The sequence below is a fragment of the Dendroctonus ponderosae genome, unplaced genomic scaffold, assembly GCF_020466585.1.
Source record: "Dendroctonus ponderosae isolate FM_Combo_2020 unplaced genomic scaffold, Dpon_F_20191213v2 Dpon_F_20191213_1, whole genome shotgun sequence".
Classification (NCBI taxonomy): domain Eukaryota; kingdom Metazoa; phylum Arthropoda; class Insecta; order Coleoptera; family Curculionidae; genus Dendroctonus; species Dendroctonus ponderosae.
The window spans coordinates 10,731,440-10,731,778 of NW_026017110.1; the positions used below are offsets into that span (position 1 = coordinate 10,731,440).

The 339-nt window shown below is 42.5% G+C and overlaps 1 protein-coding gene across 1 annotated transcript in view; it reads right to left on the reverse strand.

Moving 5' to 3' along the window:
• LOC109536651 (WD repeat-containing protein 48) overlaps positions 1 to 339 on the reverse strand; it is a gene marked incomplete in the record, with an annotated part of 3,510 nt that overhangs the window by 2,152 nt on the left and 1,019 nt on the right. Inside the window, 2 exon segments of the mRNA XM_048670115.1 lie at positions 11 to 183; positions 234 to 339. The exon segment at positions 234 to 339 is cut by the window's right edge and continues 366 nt beyond it. Of these exon segments, the coding sequence (XP_048526072.1) occupies positions 11 to 183; positions 234 to 339 (279 nt within the window).

A 339-nucleotide genomic window follows, 5' to 3' on the forward strand; every position in this document is an offset into this window, starting at 1 on the left:
AACTCTAGGCAAGAGGACGTGATTTTGCTGAGGAGCGTTTACCTTTAAGTTTGCATAGTTTTACACATGATCGCGGGTCCCATAATCTCAAAGCCTTCTCAGTGGATCCGCTGACGACGAGACTCCCAGGCGGATTCATTGCCAAGCTGTATATGGACTCTTTACTGCCCATTAAACTTGACGCTGGAAATTCCGAAATGAAAATGTGTAAAGTTTCTAAAGTACTAACTTACTTGTAACCGTATTATTGGAGGCCGTCAGTGCTGTTAGAGTGTTAATATCCCATAAATAAATCGACTTATCAAAACCAGCCGAAGCCACTAGTTCTCTATCTTTGGC